The sequence below is a fragment of the Pongo pygmaeus genome, chromosome 3, assembly GCF_028885625.2.
Source record: "Pongo pygmaeus isolate AG05252 chromosome 3, NHGRI_mPonPyg2-v2.0_pri, whole genome shotgun sequence".
Taxonomy (NCBI): domain Eukaryota; kingdom Metazoa; phylum Chordata; class Mammalia; order Primates; family Hominidae; genus Pongo; species Pongo pygmaeus.
In genome coordinates, this window is record NC_072376.2 from 90,599,307 (window position 1) to 90,624,433 (window position 25,127).

A 25,127-nucleotide genomic window follows, 5' to 3' on the forward strand; every position below is an offset into this window, starting at 1 on the left:
AACATGTCAGTCCAGTATGTTTTTTAAGATCACCTTTATGTTTCAGTGACAGAGATTTTGAAAATCACTAGTTGGGATTAGTACAGAATTTTGTTGGAATTGACACAGTACTAAAATTTAAGGACTTTATTGTAGCACTGTGTGTGGTTTTTGTTTGTTTGTTTGTTTGGGTTTTTTGGTATATACAGGAAAAAAAACATTCTATCACGATTTCTCTTTTATTTCTAAAAAATAGACTGTTGGGGCCAGCTGATAGGAAAAAGCCCACTGATATGAAATTATATTACATGTATTTCTGGAGTCAGTAAATGTAATGAACTTATGACATGTTTTTAAAATAAATTAATATTTGTTACATTCATCTAGCCTTAAACTTCAAAGAAGTGATTTAGAATGAACACAAATTTAGATGATTGAAGATCAATATTATATTTGTCCTGGAATTCTTTGCCTTTTTCTAACTGCCTTTTTAATCTCTGCAGTCCCCTGGTGAGTTGCTTTACTTTAAATACTCTGTCAAGCTCAGTGGGGGAATGTTTCTGGTTTCTTTGTCATTAGGATTGCCCTTGAGAGCTGTTTCTATCCTTAGGTGCTTTCATCCTAGCCCAGCTGGTTTTTGTATGTATAAAGTTGTTTAGGGGAGGAAAGTCTGGGTAGATCTAGCTCTTGTCTGTCCATGCCTCTTTCTGCTGGGAGCCAGCAGATGGATGGTACCATAAGCAGCAGGGCACCCAGGTCACTGGAAATATTCTGATAGGGAGGAAGAACTGGGTGTTGGAAATCATCCAGAGAATGCTATGTCTTTTGGATAGGCGCTTTCAACATTGAAAGCCTCAGGAATGTAGAAGGGGTGAGAGTGCTATCCTTCTAATCAGCAGTTCATTTTCGTGCTTGCTTGCTTGCTTCTTTTTTTCTTAAATAACTCCTTATCTTCTCTTGGCCTCTTGCCAGAATCCAGAGGCTTTACTTGAAATCTGTGCCTTTGCTTCCCACCAGCCACGTGCCAGGAGGGAATTCATCAGTTCCTGCAAGATCTACCCAGCTCCAGCCCTTCACATCCCCACCTCTTGGACTCAGACCTGCTTAGACCTTGTCCTTGGCAGAGAAGTTCTCAAATCTGCTTCCATGTGCTTGCTCCTGCTGCTTCCTTGGCAGCGTCAATGCAGCTGCAGCTGCAGCCGCCTTTGATTCTTTGCCACCCTTATCCTTATTGCTTACACCTTACCGTGACTCACTTGGTTTGTTTCAGTGTTGTACCTCTTGTTAATTTGGTGATTTTTTTGGAGAAGACATAGCTTTGGCATAACTTTGTCTCTAAGGAATTGAACTTCAGAGGCAGCTCACGATAACCTCCAGAAAGAGGACTTTTTCTGTTCTTTGTATTTTAATCAAGTATTGCTGATAAAATAAGCATCCCAGTGGTGGTGGCTTGAAGGGAGTGCCTGGATGGCCCCTGACTCTAGAGAGAAGTTGCAGTATAGTTTGCTGTGTATGGATTCCACCCTCATCTGCTAGAAATTTCTGAGAAGTAAAATGTCCCCTTCTTCTCCCTCTCCCACTCATTCTTTGAGTCATGGTATGTTAGGGTCAGGGAGTCCTACCACTCGTGTTTCTGCTCTGTGACTATGATTTGAACTTCCTTACTTACACAGATGGAGATGATCATGCTGGTCCCTCTGGAATGTGTGGCCGATTTCTCACATATTTATAGTTCTAGATTCCGTATTGTGTTCACAGACAGTAGTCCCCTTGACATCAGAAATGCAGTCTCTAGGTCAGGTCCAAAGGTGTGCCAGGCTTGCTCAGGAATCTTCTAAAGATGGTTAGTGTTGGAGGTCTGCTTTTAATGTAATTTGTGGAATGCATTAAATACTTCACGCATATACATGCTGAGCTGCTAATTCCAATCCTGGTTTTTGTCCCCCTGCCAGAGTGTCACCCAACCTGCAGGCAGTGCCATGGGCCGTTGGAGTCTGACTGCATCTCCTGTTACCCTCACGTCTCTCTTACCAATGGTAACTGCAGGACCAGCTGCAGGGAAGAGCAGTTCCTCAACCTCATGGGATACTGTGCTGGTGAGTGAAACTCCTGTGGACTCCTTGGAAATCACTGGGCAGCTGCCGGGGCTCTTCATACCAGGCTTAAGGGGGCTCTTTGTCCTCAGTTTATGAGCTCTTTTATAGGAGACATTTGTCTCATGTCTGGAAACTCGTGTTACTGCTTCTCCTTGGGTATTTTGTAAATACTTGTGGATTTAAATAGAACTAATAATACTCTTGCAAATCCTGAAAATCTCAGACTCTCATATTAATGAAGAATGAAGTGATGATAATAGCACCTTTATATGCTTTCAAAACTTCTTCTTAAGATAGCAAAAAGTGTTCTGAAAATAAGTCACTCCAAGCCTTCCTTTCTCTTGTCTGCATTTTGTCCTGCTTCTTGCTGTGGAGAATCTTTGCCATTAGCCCCAGACACAAAATTTTAGAGAGATTAACCTAAAAGTAGATCAGTTGCCTTAGGAGATGGGATTTTTTTTCTTCCTTATTTTAGAACTCAGATCTAAAAAAAAGAAAATTAGGAAAGCAGTCTGAAATTTGAATAATGTTGGAACCAGACATCATTTATGTTCATCTATCTATTCAGACAACAAATGTGTATTTTTGAGTGCCTACTAATGGTCAAATGCTCAGAATACAGGAAAACGATGAAGGAGACAATGACTCCACCACCAAAGAGCCTATAGACTGGGGAGGAGAATTTACTGGGTAATGGGTTATTGTATATTTCTTGATCCACTTTTTCAAACTCTGGGACAAACTTGCAGAGTTTTGCCTTTAGTAGCTGTTGCCTCAGCTCAGAAGGGCTGAACTGGGGGGATCCTGGGATGCTACTGGGCGAATGGGAAAGGTGAGAAAGTGTGCTGAGAGGTTGACCAGGCTGTCAGGCTTGTTCTGGAGCAGGGAGGAGGCGTGGCCAGTTGTCTAGATCACAGTATCCAGCAGGCACATTCAGTCTGGGATGGCGCCGACATCTCAGCTGTTCGGTCTGGTGGATTGAGGGTGGGGCGGGGCACAGCAAGTCAGTGGCTGTGCTCCCTGTGGCTGGTGGTACCATGGTCCAGGTGAGCCATTTATTTTTGCATATGACATTAAAGACTAGACATTTTGGTATTAAGGTCTATATCCTAAGAAAACCAAACTGTCAAGCACAGGGTTGCAGCCCAGAATGCTAGATTCAGAGCAGAAGCCCAAGTGTAGAGACTGTGCAAGCATTTTAGGTGCAACAAAAAGTGGAACTTCAGAGTCCAGGATTCAGACTAATCAGAACCCCTATCAGCTGTAGGATGTGAGTCTATTGCTAGTGATGTTAGTCGTAGTCAGGACTGTCTTGGAAAGTGGGAAAAATGGGAGATAGTAGTGCCCATCCCCAAAAGAGAATTTGGGGATGGAAGGGGCTGTTATTACCATTTGCATGTTTGAGTTTAGCTACTTATTATCACTTTAAGACATGGAGGAGCAGCTACTCTGAGAATCAAATGGCTCCCTACGTGGCTAAAGTGTATTGGTGGATATTTACTGAGAACCCACTGAGCACAAGGTGCCAAGTTGATGTTTGAGGGGGATACAGAAGTCTTCCAGGCTACTTAAGGAGGTGAACCAAAGACACAAGTGTAGTTAACAAATGGTACAAAGCAATTTAGGGACAGTAACACCAACCAGTAATAAGGGCTGTAGGAGTTCAAGGTAGGGAGAAGTGACAAGATATGGAAGGCATTATGCGGGGTGGTGGAACCCAAAATATTTCCAGAAGAATAACCAGGATCCTGTGAGACAGAGGGAGATCTGGTGGGCTTTCTAAGCATGGTTTCACCAGGAGACAGGCCCGGCAGGAATAGCATGTGGGCCATTTATGACTAGTGAGTCATCTAACCTGGGTGACAAACATGGTTGGTATTAAATAAAGCATATTAGTTAAAATGGTTGGGAAATTCAGATTCAAACCAGAGTATAGAAAGTTCAAAGTTTCAGGCCAAAAAGTTTTGACTAGATTTTGTGAGCAATAGGGCCATGAGAGTTTTGGAGAGGACTGTAGCTTGACTAAGGGTGTCTTAAGGCAAGAAATCTGCAACTTGTATGGAAAATGGACTAACATAAGGAGAGATTAGAGTCAGGGAGAAGAGTTAGAAGGTAGGACCTGAATTATATCCTTCATGATGGCTTTTTTATTTAAAATCTAACTCTGAATGTGGGCCCTAAAAATTTTATGCTAGGGCATATTTAAAAAATACATGTTTATATAAGGAGATTAGAAAAATTTAATTTTCAATGAGCTGTGTTCTCTCTAATGTCCAGAGTGTTCTTTGATAGTAAATTAGGTGATTGGGACTTGCATTAATTTTTTAAGGCTAATAGGGAACCTTTAGAAGGAGAATCATGGGACTGAGCTAAACAACTCTGGAAGCCCCCAACCCTAGAAGAGAAGGTCCTACCAAAATAAGCTGAAAAGGAAAATCTTGGCTCTCCTGGCAATTAGGTGTATTAAGTAATGGTTTTAAATGAGGTAACCATTGTCTGGTGCTTAGAAATCATTTATTGATTAAAGACTGGTGTAATAGTATTTATTATAGAAAAGTTTGATCAGTAATTTCAGTTATTGAACTTTCAGAGAACTGTGCTGACCCCAAAGTTTACTTTTTCACCAAATGTATGACTTATCTAAACACCTCTACTTTTCTCTGTAGCATTGCAATGCATTCACTCATGTACAGATTCATCAAACATTTATGAAGCCTTTGCTCTATGCCAGGCATTGGACTGGGCTCTGGGGATGTAAAGACAAATCAGATATGGTGCTTGCATACAAGAAATGGACTCTTTAGTGAATGAAAGTGTTAGTTTGCTAGGGCTGCCATAACAAAATACCACAGACTGGGTGGCTCAAACAATGGAAATTTATTTTCTCCAAGTTTTGGAGGCTGGAAGTCCAAGATCAAGGTGCCCGCAGGCTTGGCTTCCTCGGAGGCCACTCTCCTTAGCTTGTAGATGGCGGCCCTCTTGCTGCCTCCTCTTTGCACATGCGCCCCAGTTTCTCTCCGCATGTCCTAATCTTCTCTTCTTATAACTGTATTGGTCACATTGGATCAGGATCCATCCTTTAATATCCTTATTTTAACTTAATTACCTCTTTAAAGGCCCTATATCCAACTACAGCTATTCTGAGGTATTGGGATATGGCCTCAACACATGAATTTTCAGGGAATGAATTCAGCCCACAACAGAAGGGAGTGGGTGTTTAGTATGATATTGCTGTGGTACTCTGTGCACAGCACAGGATATGAGATGAGCCCATGGGACAGGACCCTAACCCACACTGGAGTGTGTGTATGTGAGTGTGTGGAGTGGGTATTAAAGCTTTCCGGAGGATGTCACAACTGAGATGATTTTAAAGGTGAGTGAGAATTAGAGGAATTTGGAGCTTTGGAGGCAGAACATTTCAGAAAATGGGCCAAAGAGGATTATCTATTGAGACACCCATAAAGAGTTGAGTCCTATGTGAGTGGTGAGACTTGAAGTGGGAGGGAGCAGGACTGGTCTGTAGGGCCTTGGTATACCCATGGGGATGCCTTGAAGGTTCTGGGAAGTGTCGCGATTGCATTTGTGTGAAGAGAAATATCTGCGGAAGATGGCTTGGAAGAAAAGACTGAGGCAGAAAGTTCTTTAGGAGGTAGCTGCAGAAATCCAGATGAGAGAAATCCTTTAATGAGAACGTTGCTGAGGGGATAAAGAGAAGGGGTCATGATTCCACCAGGTATTAATAGTGTGTTAGGTTGGCTCATCTCAGATTGCTGTTTTGTCTGCAAAAATGGTTCGATTGGCAATTTCATATGATTTAACGTAATAGAAGCAACAGAAGTTGGTGCTCCCTCAGGCCTGGGAGGTAAGGGAGAAGGAGCTTTGCAGATAGTTCCCAGGTTTCTGGTCACAGAAATTCGAGGGATGGGAGTACCATTTACCAAGGGTAGGAATAGATCTAGGAGGCAGTGAGGAAAACAGTGTGCTTGAATTTGGCCAAGCTGAATTTGGGGTGACAGTTGGACATCCCAGAGTGTCTCTCCAGGAGGAGGTTAAAGGTATAAGTGGACAGGTTTCTTGCTCTATCTACTAGGAGCTTGTCTCCTCTCTCAGTGTTGCCCTGAACCTAAAGTCCTGGAGTTGTTTTTAACTAAAGTATTGCCTCAGTCAGGTCATAGTTAACCTCATAGAATGTTTAGGTGACTTTTATCTAAACTCAGGAAGGTGTTAGGAGAAACCATGTGATGACAGGCAAAGCCAAGGATAATCTACCTTGTGCGGGGCTGGCAGTGGAATATCCTCTCCGTGTCCTTGGGAAGTCCTAGCTCATGGGAAGTCCCGGAGAAGGACCCTCTCTGCCTGCTCTTTCGTGTATGTCCAAGCGCCTCCAGGGTGGTAGGGTTTCCTCTCAGGATGCATTCTCTATTTGACTCAGAGACCTCTTAATTGTACTTAGCTGTTTAAAAAAGAAAATGACATCAAATCCAGCACACCGCCAAGAGTAAACCCATCCTGGGAGCAGGTCCAGTAACCTCAGTGTGTCTCACATATGGAGATGTCATATGTGTGGGGTTTCTTCCTCCAAGTCTATCAAAGCAAATATAAAGTATGTGAGATTTAGGCCAAAGCTGCAAGTTTTCAACAAAGATAAATGAACTGAGGTGAGAGGCAGCTGTGCATAATTGCAAGAGACACAGTTACTTTCTATGGAAAGCCAGGTTTTCTTTTGTCATAGATTAGAAAAAAAACTTTTTTTGCCCACATCTCAACAACATTAACAGAAAACTCCAAAGCCTGAGGTGCTTTCTGCATTTCTCTTTCTCAGCTAAAAGATTCCTCTTGTTCATAGAATAGGGTAAGAATTAAAAGGAAAATATAAACACCTGGGGGCGGGGGAATGTCCACATGCAGATGCATTTTTTTAAAAATGCTTTGAGTTTTGTGGACTGCCTGATGGGATGGCTATGTTTTTGAGTTCTTATGTAGAAAGAAGATAATATCAAGGGTGATATTGCAGAGGGGAAGACCTGAAAAATTAAAATAGTTTTTTTTTGGGTAGCGAAAGTCTGGGGGATTAAAAATTTGTTATTGTTTATGAAGTATTTTTTTAAATGCAGGTTTGCTCTTTCCAAAAATCTGTGTGAGAATGTAAGCAAAAGAAGACAAATATCAGTAAAGAAATATTACTTTGAGTATTTTCATACTGTATTCCTATTCCACAGAACTCAAATTCTAAACAATGGTTAATAGGTGTTGCATGCAACAAAAACAAAAACAAAAAAACCTCCTGGCCAGGTAAATTTGGGATTGACTCGGTTACATAAAGGTAAGCAACTTTCTTTATTGCAGGATTTCTGAGAATCTTAAAAATGCATATGTGCGCTGTGAATTTTTAAGATGAAGTTGGCCAAACATCATTTCCCAAGCATTGAATTGAAGACCCCTTCCCTTTATTATAGCCTCTTACAGGGTTAGCCAGTGGTATGCAGAACAATATTTTGGAAGTCCTGAACTAACTGATATTAATACTTTGCACAATTGGTTTGCTCCCCCTAAAGGTAAAAGAAAATCATGAACCTGTTTGCAGGTTGTGGACCAACTGACTTCCCTCCCTCCCTCCCTCTCTCTCTTCTACCCTACCTTCTTTCTTTTCTCTGTGGGCAGGCAGAGAGGTCACCCAAGGAGGTGCGTGTTTGCCACCCTTTTGCCTGCTGAAGAGCATTGCTGTTAACATTTTTCTTCCACATCATAAATAAACACTTTTGAGTCCTTTCCATGATTTTTCCCATTTATTGTCACCATTTCTGAAAGAAGGGCCCTAAAAATGTGATGAAAAAGTAAAATTGCTCAAATTTAAAGAGCAACACATCTTTATTTCGGAATAAGCTGATACAACTGCAGCACTGAATAACGGGGGGAAAACCCAGTTCAAGTTGAACATAATTAAGAACCCTGGAGGGAGCCTGGTACGAGCCAGGGCACCAGCTCTCTGTCTCCCCTCCAGACACAGTGACTGGAAGCCAGAGAAGTGAGAGCCAGTTGTGTTTTAAAGCAGCTTCTACCGTGCGGGGGAGGTGGGTTGGCACTGCCCTATATCTTGCTGTGGCTGCTTCTGCAGTTATAAATGGAAAGGAAGAAAAGAGCCATAAACTTTAAACATGTAGCAGTTGTTGCCTTATTTTGATCACCAAATCCTACCCATCCATTCCTCAATGCCTGGCTCAGATTCCTTCCCCTCCAGGACCAGCTTCTTCTTGGCATCTCCCCTATTAGAATTTCTAGTATGCTGATTATTTCTACCATTTACCTAGCACTTGGGCTTTGATCAGCTCACGTTCTCTGTGAGTGATCTTTTCATGGGTATCTAATAATAGGTGCCGGTTCTGAGGGCTTATCATATGAAAAGTGCTGTGCTAATTGCTTTGAATGCATTTTGCCATTTAACATTCGCAATGATCCTCGAAGGTAGGTACTAATTTTATCCCCATTTTTACATATAAGGAAACTGAAACTGTCTAACAGAGGTTAAGTACTGACTCCAAATGATAAAAGTCAGGAATGATTGATCCAAGATTTGAACCCAGAGAATGTGATTCCAGAGTCCACATACTCAACCATTTTGTACTCCGTGATGCAAGTACAATTGCTTGCACACAATCGGGGCTCAAGAATGATTTTTCTTTTTTTTTTTTGTTGGTGAATTAAAAAGCGCATTGGTAGGTGGATTACTTGATTGGTGGATTAAAAGTCAGTGTGATAAATAGAGTGGCTCGGAGAGGCACTGTTGGGAAACATTGCACGAACTTGCTAGTCTTTTTTAAATGCTAAGGAAGCTGATTTAGATTGCCACATGTACATGCATTCCCATTGTATTTGATCCTTATTAAATGAATAAACTTCAAAGAAAAACATTAATGCATACTAAATTTTAATAATTTATATCACTCCACATTTACTTTAATCTTTTCCAATACATACACACTTGCATTGTTTTCAGTTGTAGTCAACAGCTATGGTATTTCTTTGTTCTGTTCTCTAAAATATCACTTTAAATGACATATTTCCATATGTTGGCAAATATTGGAAGAATCTACATAACTGTCATTTTTAATGCCTAAGTCATATTCCGTTGTGTTTGGGTAACTTAATTTGGCCATTTTCCTGTTGTGGATCTGGGCCGTAAAAAGCAGGAGATAGTTTTACTGGTTGGTCCATGACTTCCAAGGCTACAGCTGTGATTGGATATGTGTTTCATGTCATTATTAATACTAGTAATGGTATGTTTATAAAGTTTTATAATTTTCAAAGCATTTTCTTATGGATCTTCTCCTTTAATCATCCCCGGAAGCCCCCCCTGCAGAATTGGAAATGCTAGTAATTCCCATTTTGCTGACTGGTGACAAGCTAGCACTTGGATGGTCCTCAAGAACTGTTGGGTAGAATTAAGGACTTGAATCAGCTGTCCTCATATCTAATCCTCTTCTAATGCCTCATATGATAATTACGACAAGGATCTTTCTTCTTAGTGTGAGTCATATTTTGGTTCTTATCTCTTCTTTTTCACCTTCCTCTTTATTCCATCTAGTCCTGTTCTTCTATCTCTGTATTTTTTTCAATTTGCTTGTGTCTTCTATTTTTTTTAACACTTGCTTCTTTATTTTCCTTATCTTCTTTTTTTATATTTTGTAATGCACTTTCTTTTCTTATTTCTCATCTTGTCACCCTATCTCTTATTGCTTGAACCATGAATTGCATATCCACCCTCTCTACAGAACTTTCAATGATTGTCTTTCTTGTTCTCTCAAATTTTGTTTTATTTAAGAGATCAATCTCTCTGCAAAGGGATGATTGAATATTTCAAGGCATTTATTTTTTTTTGAGCTTTTCCTTTTAGGAAAAAAGGACATGACCTATGCTTAAATTGAGTCCTTCCTAAATTTAAAAAAAAAAATCTTGTATTTTCTCCTTCATGTGACATTTACCAAACAATACCTTCCCTAGCTTTCATAATGAGAGAAGGACCTTACTTGTAAGCTTTCAGCTTGTAAAAGCTCCCAACGAAGTCAGGATTGCTGTTTCTTCCTAATAACTATAGGTCAGGGCTTGAATTGCAGAGAAAGTTTTTGTGGGTGTATGTTGAAAGAACACAGCTGAATTGAGACTTACAGATTATCCTCTTCAGTACTGAAGGTAGCAAAACTGCTAAGGCTACATTTACCTGCTTTTACACACCTGTGAATTTCTGTGGCTTACTTTTAATAGGTAAAAACAGTGAAATGATTGCAAACATGAGCATCAGCATCAATGTCGATTCTGATTGGGCCCACTACAGATAAAGAATAATAATTCATGTTTATTGAACACTCATTGTGTGCCAGCGCATCACATATATTATGTCATTTAATTCTGGCTGCAAGCATAGGAAGTTGGTCCTATGATTAGTACCATCTGCATTTTACAGGCCAAGATAAGATTAGAGATGAGATTAGAGATGTTAACCCACTTACCCAAAGTGTCACAGCTAGTAAGCCCTGGAGCTGGGCTCTGAATCCAAGGAGTGCACTTCAGAAGGCACATATGTGATCACTGTGTCATCAGCCTTCATCACTGATCTAGTTTCCATAAGACCCTCTCTTGCTTCTCGACATCATTTTATTCACTTCTTTTTGATGCTTTGTGGTTTTGACCCTCATGGACTTCCCACACACTCGCTACACACTCTCTTCACTCTCAGTCTACAACTCTGCTTTCTTTTTTGTTTAGAAGATTTATATTATCTGATAAAACAAAACAAACAAACCTCATCTTTTCTCCTCAAATATCTCTTTCTCTTCTGTTACCTCTTTTTCCTTCCTTTGAGAAAGGAGCTCCCTCATTCTGCCCTGAGGAGTTCCTCCCCCAGTGTCCCAGAGCCCATCTGCCTTCCTGAGCTGATCTCTCCACTCAGGTGTTTCCTCTTCTGCTTACACATTCATCTCCCCGCTTTTCTCTTCATTTTTCCTGCTCCTCTTCCTCTCCCATCTTCTTTCCTCCAGTGCCCTTGTGTCTTTCACAGCTTAAATCTTCATTTCTATTTTCTCCTTAGATTTCATCCCAAGTGCATGTGATAATCCCCTCCAGATCCTCATTTCTCTCTTCCTGCTGGACATCTGATCACAGGAAAACTGCAAAGAAAACCCTTCATCTTCATCCCTCCCACCTCCACAGGTGCTTTTCTTCCTTCTCTTGACTTCCTTGTCCACCCACTACTGATTTTTCAATTGGCACAATTCAAAACCATTTAGTTACCTTTGCTTCTTGACAACCCCTCTTCCATATTGCAATCACTGCCATATCTCATAGATATTGCATATCTCTGTTTCTGCTGCAAAAACCCTAAGCTCTTCTTTCTTAGATGACAGCCTCGTTTTTCTCTGTCTGCTAGAGGGTCTTCATCACTAAAGCTCTCCTAGTCCTTCCCAAGATGAGGGAGGAAAACTTTTCTTGAATATCAACTTTGGCTTATAAAACACTCTTTGACACTGAAAACTTGTCGATGCCTTCCCATTGCCCATTGCATTAGCTGTAAATCCTTCACCCTGATTTTCAAGTCCCTGATTTCCTTGGTTTCTGAGTGAACGTCCAAAGCTCCAGCCATGCTGGTTCTCTTCCCCATGCCACACTGCTCTGTTCCTGTGTGCCTCTGTGCTGTTACATGTTCTTGCCTTCTAACAAGGATGTCCTCAACTGGCACCATCTGCAAACATCAAATAAGCACTCAAGTTCAAGTTCCTCTTATTCACTTTGGATACAATAGTCTCTGATCCTTCTTTGACACCTGTTGCATTTGGGATGTGTATGTGTGTGAGTGTGTGTGTGTGCGTGCATGTGTTTTTTTTTTTTTTTTTTTTGGTCACCCCTTCCTAAGCATCTTGAGAGAAGGATTCAAGTCTGATTCAATCCTACAGTACCTTCCACAGTGCCTCATACTCAGCTGACTTGCCATAAATGTTAATTGAAGTGAACTGTTTTCTATTGTGGAGCTAAACCGAGTAAAACATAAATTTGATACAAAGCTTCAAGATATATGGTAAGAGTGATGCTCATGACACCTTGTTGGCAGTGCAAGCTGGCACCAAAACCTAGAGCTTTGCTTTTACATGTGACACTGCCACTCGTCACCTCCCCTTACCCTCCCCACTTCAAGCTGTTTCCTTGGCTCCTATGGCAGCCTTCCCAACACATTGGTGAGTTTGTCAACCCTGGGTAGAAATCACTGCCCTATAACATGAAGGTCATTCTGTTGTCGTGTTTTATTTGGTTAGTTTTTTAAAAGTAAAACAATAGCCACAGACACTGAAGAAAGAAGTCTCATTTGGTTGGTTGGTTTTGTTTTGTTTTGTAGCTTTTGTACTAATTCAAAGCCTCTAAAAAGAATACATGATTTCTAAGAGCTTACAGGTGGGCTGAGCACAAAGTAATGATCAAAAGGGAAAGAGACAGGATGCTTCTTTTTCTTCTGTCATCTGTATGTTATTTTCTGGATTCCTGCCTTACTTACCTCACAAGCAGAAACCCATCAATTTTAAAAGTGGCATTAGAATTCAAATTCTATACCCTTTAAAGGCCCTGAGTTTTGGCATGAAATCATTTCTTTTTCACCTGACGAAGAACAGCTACAAGTGCTGATTATTTTGACCACTTCCAAATGCACTTAATGTCATTGCATTAAGAACCTAATGGACTGACAGGACATTATTAAAAATCTCACTGTGTGTCTAAATTTGTCTTTATAGGTCATTACTTATCAGCTAAGGAGTCACTGCTCCATAAAGCCAACATCCAAAGCCATTGCATCGACAGTACACATTTACTTTAACATCTTCAAGCTTTTTTGATTTGCTCCAAAGACATGAAATAAATTATTTCACTGCCATGTGCTTCCATCCATCATGATTGTGGGTAATCCTCACTGATCCTTGAAGCAGAGCCTTTGTGATTTGAAGAAAGCATCACATATTGTTGACCACATGCAATTTCCTCACAGCTGCAGGGTGAAATATTAGAGGATTCTACAGCTGCTGAGTCAAAATATTAATATTTCTATCTGTTTAAATTTCTAGCATGTCTACATGCTGTGCATATTTAGAAGACAATTGGAATCTTCTGCTTGCTTAAAAACAATAAATGCATTTATTTCAGCTGGAGCTAATACTCCATTTTCAGGCTACCTTGTAATGTGTGTATTAATTTGCTTGTTTAAAGTGCTAATTTACTGCATTTGTTAGCAAGGAGGTATATATACAAACAACTGGAATTCCATCTGTGCTACCCCCCACATACTTATTATACATCAGTAATCTGAAACAGCTTAAGTATAAATGTATCCTGGGCCTCTCTTCTTTCCTTGTGACTCTTAATGAGTCTTATATTTAAAGACTCTACTGTAATTGCAATAGTAACAAACAAGAATTTACTTGCTGAGTAGTAGTGGGGGGAATCTGAGAGACAGGCTCCAGAATAGGCACTGTTTTTAAGGAATTAACAGATACATGCTCCCTATTTAAACATATTTGAGGTCAGCCTTCCCTTTTTTTGATTACAGGCAGGAAGGTCAGATGCAGATGCCTTACTGCACAGATGGGGCTTTTTGGATGGGACATTAATCCTTGCAGAAGCTGCTAGAGTGGTGGGTTGGAAATTCAATTCCTTTATTTTAGTAACAGCAGTCTGATACAAGTTAAGCAGTGACCGTATACACTTCCTCTACTGTGTCCTGTGAAATTGTTTTCAGTATCACCTGTGCGCAGGAACAAGCATGGAAGGCAGACTGGAGTATTTTAGGGGGAATTCACCCTGGAATTTGTTGGTCTCTCTGAGGATGCTGCCATTTTAAGGACAGAGTTTCTGACAGATGTGCTTCTATGGTGTGGGCCCATCAAAGATCTGAATTAGAGGGCTCATCAGATGGTTATCACCAAATAAGAAGAATTCAAGAGTTGCCTCCAAATCACATTAGTTTGTAGAAAATATGCCCATAGACTTTACTGTGAGTAAAATAACTGGTGTCGTAGCAGTTTATGGGGTCACATAATTACCTCCCACAGTGCCTAGATGTGGGGCTCATACCACCTCTTAATTATGTTTAGATTGTATAATTAATACATTTGGCTGGCCATGGGGGTAGTTCTGTCTCTTTATTATCTCCAATTGTAACTGACAAGGCAGTTGGAAATTGTCACACATGCAGCCGAGTAGCACCCTTTTTCTCCTGGCCTGAAGTGGATTTTGAAAACCAGGTGATGCAACCCATATTGACCTTTTTCGTGGGCCTTCAAATTCTCCACGATTTCCTAGTATTTTTACTCCAATAACTTTTCTCCCCCCTCTAACAACTGTGTGGGAGCTACCTACTCGGTACCACTGATTTGGCCAAATTCCACTTTGTTTTCCTTTTAAAAGGAGTTCTGAGAACTGACCATGAGTGAAAAGGTCTTCCCCAGTCATGCAAAGACAAACCACAAGTGTGTTTTTCTCCCTTCTCAAGGATCTCCATTCCTGATCACAATAGTTTTCATGTATTTGCATCATAATATTCTTAATATGCGTACTCCAGCATAAGCCCCTTGAGAACAATTCAGCAGAGGGATGTTTTTGGCAGAAAAGGGGCTTCTGCAGATGTAATGGATGGGAGGAGGGGAGAGAACAGTAGGGAGCCTGCTTTCCTCCTCCAGCAAGGGTTTCATGGCAAGAGCTGTTGTATGTCAGAGTTTTCTTAGATTGTTAGTTTTCTGCTTTGGTTTGATGTCTTCTCCTAACATGAGTTGCCTTTCATATAAAAAAAATTCTCATTTAAATCTATAACAAAAACACAGAGACCTCAGTAAATAAACTGAAAAAAGACACACACACACAAACACACACACACACACACACACACAGAGATTCCCAATTGCCTTTACCATAAAATCCAGACTCCTTTTCTTGACTTACAATGTCTTGCAAAACTGGCCTACCCAGGTCCTGAGTGGCTCTTTTGTGTGTTCTTTAAGATCCAGCCATGTTGAACTTTTCTCAGTTCCTTGAAGGCATCCTGTTCTGTTCAACTGCTGAGTTGCCTAAGCTTTCCCTCCTCTTGGAACCCTTTCCAAACATTCTCCCCCTGCCCTGCTCCTGTTGCAGCTAACTGCCACCAGTGTTCTTGTCTCAGCCTCCTCTGGGAGGTCTTTCCTGGCCCTTGGACTAAGTTGGTACCCCTGTTATGTACTTTCATGGCACCCTATCATTATCCCTGTAGCATTCTGCAGGACGTTTGTAACAGTCTCATGCCAGTCCTCCACCTCACTGTCCACCATGTTTTCAGGTTGCTCAGCACACTGTGTCCCCATGACAAAATTTGGAGACAGCCCTCTTTAAGGCAAGAAACATAGCCCAAGCCCACTCTACTACTGGACTCTTGAACATTCTACTGGGTTACTTCCAACCTGTTCCATAAGAGGGGCAGGCAGGAGCAAAGGGAATGGTCTCTCTGCTTTTTCTTCCCCTTCAGTTTGAAGGTTTTTTAGGTTGGAGTAGGGAGATGGAGAGTGTAGGGGTTGTGTTGGTGGGGGAGGGCCTGGGTTTCTTAGTTCCAATGTACATCAAAGAACTTTTTTGTCCAGGTGAGGTGGCTCATACCTGTAATCCCATCACTTTGGGAAACCAAGGAGGGAAGATTGCTTGAGGCCAGGAGTTTGACACCAGCCTGGGCAATATAGTGAGACTCCTGTCTGTATGAAAAATAAAAGAATTAGGTGGACCCGGTGGTACACACCTATAGGTCCAGCTACTCAAGAGAATGAAGCAGGAGGATCCTGGAGCCCCGAGTTCAAGGTTTCAGTGAGATATGATTTTGCCACTCTACTCCAGTGTGGGCAACAGAGGGACACCTTGTCTTACCAAACAAAAACGACATTTTTTTCTTTCTATCTCCTGTGCCCTGGGTTCTATAAGTATAGTGTCTTTGTAGGTCTGATTTTGATAGCTTCGGGAACACATGATGACCCCATGCTTCCTGGTCCAATGGGAGATGGTGACAGTGGATGAGGAAGGAACTCACTGATTGACACCTCAGTTTATTATTTGATTGTGCATATTAAATACTCAATTAAAATGATACATCCAGAATCATTTCCCCCACCATGCTGAAATTGTATGAGTATAGTAGCCATTTGAATGTTTTTGTTGTTTCAATGAAAAAAAACTTTTTTCATACTTAACCTCGCTTATAATAAAAGAAACACAAAGTAAAACAATGACATAACTCCAATTTTCACCAACCAAATTAGCCAAGGTTGGTTTACTGTTTTTAAATTTCTTAGTGCTGGCAAAATTATGATGAAACAGTCTCATAAATGGCTCTTGAAATACAAATCGATAGGAACTTTCTGGAATGAAATTTATAATATCAATTAAGAATTTTATGTTTTTTTCATGCTTGTAGTGGTTAAAATTGTATGCTCTGGACTTAGTCTGTATATGATATGTGTAAGCAAATGACTTAACCTCTCAGAGTCTCAGTTTCCTCATTTATAAAATGGGGATAATAAAATTGCCTACTTTTTCTCTTCAAATGAAATTATGTGTTTATAATAATTAATATTTTGCCCAATGTATATTCAGAGCTCAGTAAATGTAAACTATAATAATAACATGAATTGTACCCTTTTGACATTGTCCTTTAGGAAATAATCTGAGATGCAGACAAAGATTTATGCACAAAAGTGTTATCATAGCCTTAGTTATAAAAATGGAGACAAATTGTAAGTAAATATTCAAACTGTAAGAAAAATGGCAGTTTTTTTGTTTGCTTACTTAATACTGGAATGTGATGTAGCTGCTAAAAATGATGTTTACAGGAGTCCCTAATGACATGTGGGAATGCTGATGACATTGAGTAAAAAAGGCACTATAATGTCCACATTTAATCTAATCTAATCTATGTAAAAATCTCTATATGTAAAATTGTATAGAAAAAGCACTAAAAGAAAAAATGTCAATGTTAGTAGTTATTGACCCCGAACTACCATGCTTAGGGTGATTTTTATGCTTATTTATACTTTGTAAAAATATTTTTCATGTTTCCTTCTCTTCCATGGCTTACTTTGTAGTCAGAAAAATAAAACCTCTAGATCCCTGTCTGAACCTGCTCAGCCCTTCTGTGTAGACCACAGCATCCCTGGGCTTGTACCTGAAGCCTGCTCACAGGTGGTGCCCTGTGGGGCCAGCTACTCGTAGCCTGTCTTGCCTGAGTTTTGTAGTCTGCCCTAGGGAACTATACTTTTCTGGTTGTAAGTCAGAACATTGGTATTAATCCTCAAGCCCTTGTTGCTCTGATGTCTGGCTTCTTTCCGTGCAGATCGTTACTCATTTTGAGGTCTCCCAAGAAACTCTCTCCTACAAAGAGATTTTGACTTCAAGTCTCAGAAGACAAAAGTGTTCCCTAGGTTTTGGGGACTTATTATTCTTTTCGGCTTGATTTAATAAAAATCAGTTAACCAACCTTGAGACCCTAATGATATAATTTGTCTTCTGTTGGGGGATTGCATATGACAGAGCTGGGAAGGAAAGTTTGCATGAGTGGATTAACTTGCGTCCCACTCAGGTTGTTGCTTTGGAATGAGTCTATTCACAGGAGTGGGTGCTCAGCATGACTTTTTAAACCGTAGAATGAATACAGGTAGTGAACAAAAAGAGTTAGAGAGTTCAACTTTGCACACTCGAATGTTTGTAATCTCCTGTGTGAGGTAGAACTATAAACTAACTTGGATAAATGTGATGTATTGGGCAACTTGGAGTTGATCATTTTATATTTTTCAGGTGTCATGTACTGATTTCTCCTTTGACTCTGGGCACTCACTCCATCATGCAATATATGTTTGGGGACTGATCTGATGCCTTCTTATGGCTTAACATGGAGCTATGGAAGGAAGCAGAGGCCCTGAGTAATTTCAGTCTCTCCAACTCTTCAGACCTTTCCATTGATTTCTGGTGTCTGTGTACCCAAATCTGCCAAACTGCCATGTCTGGTTTAAGAACTCCAGAGACTTGATTAGGAGGATAGAAAAAGTTAAAGGCTATGAGGAACCCCTATATTTATAAGTCAGTTGGAGGCACAGAAAGAGAACCCAGCCAAGAAGAGCACCTGTGTCACTCATGCTGAGAGGAGAGAGTTTTGAGAGGGAGGGCTGCTCGGTCAACAGTGCCTTGTGTTGCAGAGATTTCAGGTAGGATAAGGAATTAGAGGAGGCCATTAAATCTGGTCCTTAAGAGGCCATCAGAGACCTTTTCAAGAGCAATACCACAGTAAAATATTTTGAAGACAGATTACAATGAAGTGAGGAGTTAGAGAGGCAAGGAAGTTGGGTAGTTAAGGGAAGGCAAGAGATGAGTTTTTTGTAGAGAAAAGTTTTTAGGACAGTAGGCAATGGAGAGCATGGTTGGAAGTTAAGGTTGAAAAGAGAGATAGGGGAAAACAGGTGGAATAATATTGAAAATTGGATCAAGAATATAGGTGTAGGCATCAGCCCTTTTATCCTTGGAGAAGGGAGGAAATGAAATAAAGACAGGAATAGATAGATGTTTTGAGGTGAAAGGAATGAATCCAGCGTGCTCTGCTTAGTGATGTAGATGAGATCACCTGGGAAGACATGAATGGGCGGGCAGAGTGGGGTAGTGACTTCAAAAGAGTAATAAGGGTTGAAAAGCACTGCTGGGTGAGGGGGAAGGAATGTCCATAACCTGGCTCCAGCTTCCTTTAGAATAATTAACACACATTACACTCCTTATTTAAGCAGAGATCCCAAGATCAGATAAATCCATAATTACTTATTTGTTGTACCCACAAAATACTGCAGGGGTCTCCTTACTTTCTCTTGAAAGCATCCCCTGGGTAATTATTCTTTTATGTTTCTCTAATTGCATGCTAGAGAGCATCTGTTAGATGCAACTAGTCTTTAGACCACTGAACACCTGCAGATCTTGTTGATGCATGCCCAAGTTCAGAAAGCTCTGGAAGAAATTGCTTTAAAGAGGATAGGCCATGGCTTTTCAGATAACGGAGCCTTGAATCTGTAGTGTTTCCTAGGTTTCCAATCCTAACATTTACCCACTTGTTAAGGTAATCATAAAACACTATCACCTTCATTTGCTCTTGCAACTTTTGAAGCTTTTAAATCTCCCTTTGCACAGCTGGGATTGTGCTCCTGGCACTGTAAGGAAGGCATAGGGAAAGAGAACAAAGGGCTTGGCATTATGTGGAAACCATACACCAAATCTGGGGAAAGTAGCCTCCTTCTCATATTTCCCTCAATGTAGTCATAATTTCCTTTGTAGTTTACTGAAGGACTGAAATGAGGATTAATTTGGCTCTCAGGATATCATGAATTGTTCCTAATATTGGCAAAAGGCTGCTTGTAATTTGTAACTCCCTAAGTTCACAGAAAGGTTTGAGACTGTTAGTTTGTATGCTGCCAAAACAACAAAACAATCAGCATTTTTGAGGCAGACTCTTGTGGCTTAACTTCTGGGATGGCTATGAAGGTCCTCTGAAGGGTTCTCATGTGAATGAGTGAGCACTGGACATGAAAGGGAGATCTGCTTCATGTACAGGGAACACATCCAGATGATCAACAGTTAGGATCACCAACAGTGTACAGAGAAAGACCTGTTTTTAACAGATTCCAGGGGCAGGAATCTGTTTTACCAACATGGATTTTGCTAGAAATCACAATCTACTACAAGCGTTGAGATGAAACAAACCATTTTGGGGCCATGGGTGGTGCATTAGCGAGTACAAACAAATGCTTTGAATCCTACAGGGGAAGGTGGGAAGGCCCCATAACCAGAACTCTTTCTTTTCTCTTTTCTAGATCTTACTCCTTTTTCATTTGAGATGGGTAAATTGAGATTTGTGGGTTTTCTCCTGCCTTTGGGATAAAGGATGATAAATGGGACTTAAAGGGTAATTATCACTTGAAAGCAGGAAGTTTTCACTTACAAAGGAAGCTGAACACAATCAGATTCTTTATTAAAGAATGACTATTATGTGAGTGAGAACAAGAGACAGTGCTGTCTGGACAAAATAATTTGTTTTATAGCTTTAATCCCAACTATGCTATAATACAGAGCTACTATGCACTATGTATTGGGTCATAAAAATGACTCTTCAACTCACAACTCTTCTTCATAACTTTATCTCTAGTTAAAGACCAAAATTTTCCAGCAACTCAATCCAATTATTTACTAACCCTAGTCCATTCATACTGAAGGCTGAGACTGGTATACTGACTCTGGAAGGCCAAATCTGTGAGAAGGAGCCTTGCAGAGGGCTCAGGAGCCCTGTTGATGCAGGATTTTTCTCAGCTTCTTTGCCAGACTCATGGCAGCAGCACCTCATCTACTCAGCCTGCTGTGCTCAACTCCTTGTGGGAGAAAGCATGTGTGTTAGTGAGTGCAGGATCCGGCTGGTCACTCCGGGCACTGACGCAAGAGCAAGCTCCATGGGGGGCCTGCAGCCAAACCAGGCATGTCGCCTCAAGGGAAACATGGTGGCACCCAGGTGGTGTGTTGCCTTGTTGCTGGGGTGGTTTCCCTCCGCTGCTGAAGGCAAAGGGCTGGTGTGACACCCTTTTCTGGGTACTGGCACTTGGAAGGTCCCAAGCTCTTGTCCAGTGTCCGAGAAGAATGGGGTTACACAGAAAATTGAATGATGGTGAAAGTGGAGAATTTTGTTGAGTGATGGAAAACATTTCTCAGAGGAGAGTGGAGCTGGAGAGGGCACGAGAAGGACAGGTCGTCTTTCCCCAAAATCAGGTTGTCTCTTCCCCAAAGTCAGGCTGTCTTCCCTCTACTGACTGAGTCTGGGGTCTTTATAGGCACAGGATGGGGGTGGGGCATGCCATAGGTAGTTTTGGAAAAAGAAACATTCAATTGGTAAAAAGGCATGATTCGGAAAGAACCAATTGGGAGAGGGCAGGCAAACAGGAATATAAGTACTTACTTTGGACTTTCAGCCATGGGTTTCAGGCTGTTTTTTGTTATTGTTGTTTTATGGTGAAGGTGGGGTTTCACCAGGGACCCACCTGCCCTGTCCACCTAGAATTTCTCTGCCTCCTGCCTCTATTACTGTGAAGGGGTTGGGGGAAGCTGCACTCCAGTCTCAGACCCCCAGGGGAGGTGTTGATAGTATTATCTTACTGCTTCTGTTAGTCAGGAAGTTCTCACTATACTCCTAGCAAGTATCTATCACGTGGCACCCTCGTATCTAAAGGTCATTCCATTGGAAAGGGATGAAAACTCAATCACTGTGCTGGGCCTGGCCATTTGCTAAAAACCTCAAACACACAATTTGTACAGGTCCCAAGCTTCTACTTTACTGATATACACCGCCTTTGGGCTACTCTCCAGCTATCAGCTGCAGTGTTTGTAATTGAAATCTCTTCTGCCCTTTTGTGCAGTGATGAGACTTTGTGCTCATGAGCACCCGTGCCTTCTCTCTGCTCCCCTTCCCCCTCCAGACTGCCATCCCCTGTGCCAGCACTGTGCAGCTGATCTCCACAACACCGGGAGCATCTGCCTGAGGTGCCAGAATGCCCGCTACCTGCTGCTCGGGGACCACTGTGTTCCTGACTGCCCTTCAGGATACTATGCAGAGAGAGGAGCTTGTAAAAGTGAGTAAGTGCTGGACTCAGGAGCTGGAGCTGCCACTTGAGATTCTCTTCAGGCAGTAGCTGGGAAGGATCGACCTTTCCTAAGAGAGAGTAGAGGCAGGAAGTATGCCATGGGACTGTAAACCAGACTTGCCAATGTTCTCAGTGTTGGGACTTTATTACCCACACTTGGGATGCTGCTTTGGAAGAGAATCTGACATCACGGTTTCTGTTATGTCTCTTTTTCCTCTGCAGAATGCCACTTCTCCTGCAGAACCTGCCAGGGCAGAGGACCTTTCTCCTGCTCCTCATGTGACACCAACCTCGTGCTGTCCCACACTGGCACCTGCAGCACCACCTGCTTCCCTGGGCACTATCTTGATGACAATCATGTTTGCCAGCGTAGGTTTTTCCAATGAACCTTCTCTCCTTTCCTTCTTTTCCTGCCTTTCTGGAGCCATTGAAAGAAAAGTGAGGTTCTTACTTCCATCTTCTCACCTGGTAGCATTTATTTTTATAAAAGGAAGAACACCAATCTACAAAGGCAATAAGGTTGCCATTAGCAGATTATATCTCAGATATCAGCCTAATCGAAAGTGCTGGGCTTGGCGGTGGGGTCTCCTCTGTAAATGCCAGCTGTGTGATCTTGGGCAGGTTATTTAACTTCTCTGTCCAGGTTATCTCATTAAAAAAAATAAAAGTGTTAGTTTGTTTCATCTTTATAGTTTTTCTCAGCAATCCCATTCTATGACCCTAGGCAGACAGTGGAACTTGCTCTAGTACACAATCAGTGGACTAAGCACATCTCTGGATTTAATTTGTTTTCTACATGTATTTGTGAATATTGACAGTGTACAAGGCTTTGCATGCTAGAAATATTCCATTTCTGCCCAAACAGTAGTTATTTGGATTTCTATGGGAGTTACTTATATAGATGTCTTATTTCTCAAGTAAGTCAGAATATGGTTAATTACCTTGAGTCAGGCACAAAGGGTTAGGATAAATTAGGGAATGGGTAAATCTGCCTGAAAAAAAAATTAAGATATACTTCACAGATGAAGGAACATTTATGATAGGCTGATGCCGCTTATTTTATCTCAGTCACCAAAGTGTCATTTGCAAAAACAAAAAATTATTATACTTTTGAAAATGACAGTTAACAAATATAGTGGTAGTATTTCAGTTGTGTGTTCTAGGGGTACCATGCCGAAGGAATTGTGGAGTAGTGGTTAGGAGAGTGGGCTCTAGAGTCAGAGAATTGAAGTTCAAATCCTAACTGCTACTTAGAGCTTCATGACCTTGAGCAAGCCAGGTAACCACTAGGCCTCAGTTTCTTTTTTTTGTAAAAGGAAGATTATAACAGTACCTACATTCTAATGTTATTACATTTAATATAAACCATAGTGGAGAATAAGTTGTCAGTATTGATTAACCATTATTTTGTTTTTATCATCATCATCTAAAATGAGAGGCAAATAAAGTAGTAAAGATATTTCTATTTTATAGATAGGAAGATAGATATTACTGTTAGTTTATTGAGATCCTTGCAAAGATTTGCATTAGTTATATGAAACTCACCCTTTTGCATCATCTGTGGAGGTACTGGAGATCTAAAAACAAACTTTTTTGGGCCAATGGGAAGATTGCTTTTGTAACAAAAACCTTACTTTGTGTATATCAACTGTCTGCCAGAATCTGTAGATTCTGTAATACAAGAGACAGGAATGAAATACTTCCATGTTCTATTCAAGAGCAAGAGAGTGTTGGTGGAGAAATAGTGACTTAGATTTATTAGGCTTTTCACAGCAGTGGAATCACAGAAACAAAAGTTCAAAAGAAAAAATAGAATCCATTGTATGAAGTATAGGTGACAAAAATACATTGCATTGAAATATTTCTCTTCTGGGAAGTTTTTGTCTTGGGGCAGGGTGGCCTCTGCACAAACACATTTGCTATGATCCCATGTAAATAGAATTGCATAGAATATTTCAGTTGGATTAAGAATTTCCTAAGTTTAGTCCTTAAGTTTCATTCTAAGATTGAAAAAATGTGCTCCTAAGTTGGGATATTTGAGTTTCTAGTACATTAAAAAAAAACAAAAACCAAAAACAGCCTGACCAACATGGTGAAACCCCATCTCTACTAAAAATACAAAAAAACTAGCAGGGCATGGTGGTGCACACCTGTAATTCCAGCTACTCAGGGGTGCTGAGGCAGGTGAATAGCTTGAACCTGGGAGGCAGAGGCTGCAGTGAGCTGAGATTGTGCCATTGCACTCCAGTCTGGGTGACAGAGCAAGACTCTGTCTCAGAAAAAAAAAAAAAAGATTCAACAACGCTCTATTCTAATACTCATAATTATAGACAATTATAGGCCTGCCAATTTTAGAAATTCTGCAATAAGGGCTTTTGAGGATATGTAATCAGTATTAAGGGAGGCAGTCATAACCAAATTATTGAAGGAAGTGAGGACTGGAGAGCTTTCCAGATATTCTAGTTACAGGAATCTTTCGAGAGGATGTACTATTAACTGAATTAAAAAATCTAAGGGTCACCAGTTGAGGTAGGAACTTTTAAAAAGAGATGATACGTAAGGTTCTGAGTACTTGAAAGCGTAGTGCTTTGGTATTGGAGGAGAATTCCAGAGTTATTCAAGCCAATCTTGCACCAGTGCAGAGACTCTTTTTCACTCACCCCCACAGACTTCCACAGAAGAAAACTGGTTCCACTGCTGGGGAGCTGGAGTTGTTGGACAGTTGTTTTTAATTGGCCCTAGAACTTGCCTCCAAAGTGATATAGAATAAGCTTCCTCCTTCATTCACACGATGGCTTTCCAAAGTTTGAAATTAACTGTCATTCCTCACTTGGACATCTCTGTGACATGTAGACCTAGAGCCAGTGGAGTATTGAAGTAGGATTGGATGACCATTTCTTAGACGTACAGCAGAAAACGGGTCTGTTTAAGAAGGCGATTGAACCTCCACACTGTGAGGTCCCTCGCTCCTTATAGCACATCACAGATGTGATGGTTACAGCACATCCCAGCTTCCCTCAGTGGTTTCTGGTCCACTCTGCCACTTTTTCACTGTCCTCCTGCACTTGCTATGGGGGCCACTGACCTCAGAGAACTGCCCCTGCTACTCCAGGTGTGGCCACACCAAGATGTCTGCGTCAGGACTAGTAAGTACTTTGTGGGGTCCGAATGTAATACCACGGAAGCTGAGAACCCAACGGACGCTGGTACCTACATTACTGCTCTGTGTCAGACAGGGTCAGCCATTTACTCATTACTTGGAAAGGGATAAGAGGAAGAAGTCATGGAAGCCACCTCTTTCTCAGTGTGACACTACTGTGTACCTCCAAATCCTCCATAAGGTCTTCCAGCAATT

At 41.1% G+C, this 25,127-nt stretch overlaps 1 protein-coding gene across 1 annotated transcript in view; it reads left to right on the top strand.

Annotated features, from left to right (window-relative positions):
* The window catches only part of FRAS1 (Fraser extracellular matrix complex subunit 1), a 466,621-nt gene that overhangs the window by 264,260 nt on the left and 177,234 nt on the right, over positions 1–25,127 (top strand). Inside the window, exons 20-22 of the mRNA XM_054485882.2 lie at positions 1,932–2,075; positions 21,608–21,760; positions 21,995–22,141. Coding sequence (XP_054341857.1) covers positions 1,932–2,075; positions 21,608–21,760; positions 21,995–22,141 — 444 coding nt within the window. The remainder of the gene's footprint in view (positions 1–1,931; positions 2,076–21,607; positions 21,761–21,994; positions 22,142–25,127) is intronic.